The sequence below is a fragment of the Propithecus coquereli genome, unplaced genomic scaffold (assembly GCF_000956105.1).
Source record: "Propithecus coquereli isolate 6110/MARCELLA unplaced genomic scaffold, Pcoq_1.0 Scaffold594, whole genome shotgun sequence".
In the NCBI taxonomy this organism is placed as follows: domain Eukaryota; kingdom Metazoa; phylum Chordata; class Mammalia; order Primates; family Indriidae; genus Propithecus; species Propithecus coquereli.
In genome coordinates, this window is record NW_012151885.1 from 446976 (window position 1) to 448278 (window position 1303).

The following is a 1303-nucleotide window of genomic DNA, read 5'->3' on the forward strand; positions in this document are numbered from 1 at the left end:
TCCAGTAAGTGCAACTCTTAGAATTCTTCAAATCAGAGGATCTGGCCCTGAAAAGTGCCCAAAGTTCCTCCTGCCATGGGATTGTTCAATGTCACTCACCCTGCTTTCTTCCTCCTGACCAGTATCCCTGGTCTGGAGAGCTCTCACTCCTGGCTGGCAGGGCCCCTCTGTGTGATGTATGCTGTGGCTCTTGGTGGAAACACAGTGATCCTGCAGGCTGTGTGGGTGGAGCCCAGACTCCATGAGCCCATGTACTACTTCCTGTCCATGTTGTCCTTCAGTGATGTGGCCATGTCCATGGCTACACTGCCCACTGTACTCAGAACCTTCTGCCTTGATGCCCGAAATATTGCTTTTGATGCCTGCCTAATCCAGATGTTTCTAATTCATTCCTTCTCCATGATGGAGTCAGGTATTCTGCTAGCCATGAGTTTTGACCGCTATGTGGCCATTTGTGATCCCTTGCGCTATGCCACTGTGCTCACCAATGAAGTCATTGCTGGGATAAGTTTAGCTGTGACTGCCCGGAGCTTCATCACCCTCTTCCCTCTTCCCTTCCTTATCAAGAGGCTGCCTATCTGCAAGTCCAATGTTCTTTCTCACTCCTACTGCCTACACCCAGACATGATGAAGCTTGCTTGCTCAGAAATTACTATCAACAGCATCTATGGACTCTTTGTTCTTGTATCCACCTTTGGCATGGACCTGTTTTTTATCTTTCTCTCCTATGTGCTGATTCTGCGTGCCGTCATGACCATTACTTCCCATGAGGGACGCCTCAAAGCTCTCAACACATGTGTGTCACATATCCTGGCTGTACTTGCATTTTACATGCCAATGATTGGGGTCTCCACGGTGCACCGTTTTGGGAAGCATGCCCCACACTATATACATGTCCTCATGTCAAATGTCTACCTCTTTGTGCCTCCTGTGCTCAACCCTTTCATTTATAGTGCCAAGACAAAGGAGATCCGCCAAGCCATTGTCCGCATGCTTCACCGCCTCAAAATATGACTTTCACATTTGATTTTACAATCTGTTTATTGTCGCCATAGGCTCTAATCAGTAGCAGCAGCAGCAGCAGCAGCAGCAGCAGCAGCAGCAGCATTGTCCTCATCACAAAGTATAAGAAAGATGTATGTACTGGAGGAAAGTAAAAGGGCAGGAAGTGAAGATGCAAAACTTATAACACAAAACGAGGAGTTCCAAATGCATAGTGCACTCAGTAAACACCAATGGCATTGATAGATAAAAATTGGAGACAATTGAATGATTAGACAAGTTTTACAGAGGAAGATTAATC

At 46.6% G+C, this 1303-nt stretch overlaps 1 protein-coding gene across 1 annotated transcript; it reads left to right on the forward strand.

The window, feature by feature from the left end:
* On the forward strand, positions 1–1059 carry LOC105822061 (olfactory receptor 51I2). Its single transcript, XM_012658995.1, has one exon. The coding sequence runs from the start codon at positions 76–78 to the stop codon at positions 1012–1014; it is 939 nt and encodes a 312-aa protein (XP_012514449.1). The 5' UTR covers positions 1–75; the 3' UTR covers positions 1015–1059.
* The last annotated feature ends 244 nt before the right edge of the window (positions 1060–1303 follow it).

What these genes read in the sequence shown, in the direction of transcription:
- LOC105822061 (XM_012658995.1), top strand. Translation starts at nt 76, where the DNA reads ATGGGATTGTTCAATGTCACTCACCCTGCTTTCTTCCTCCTGACCAGT.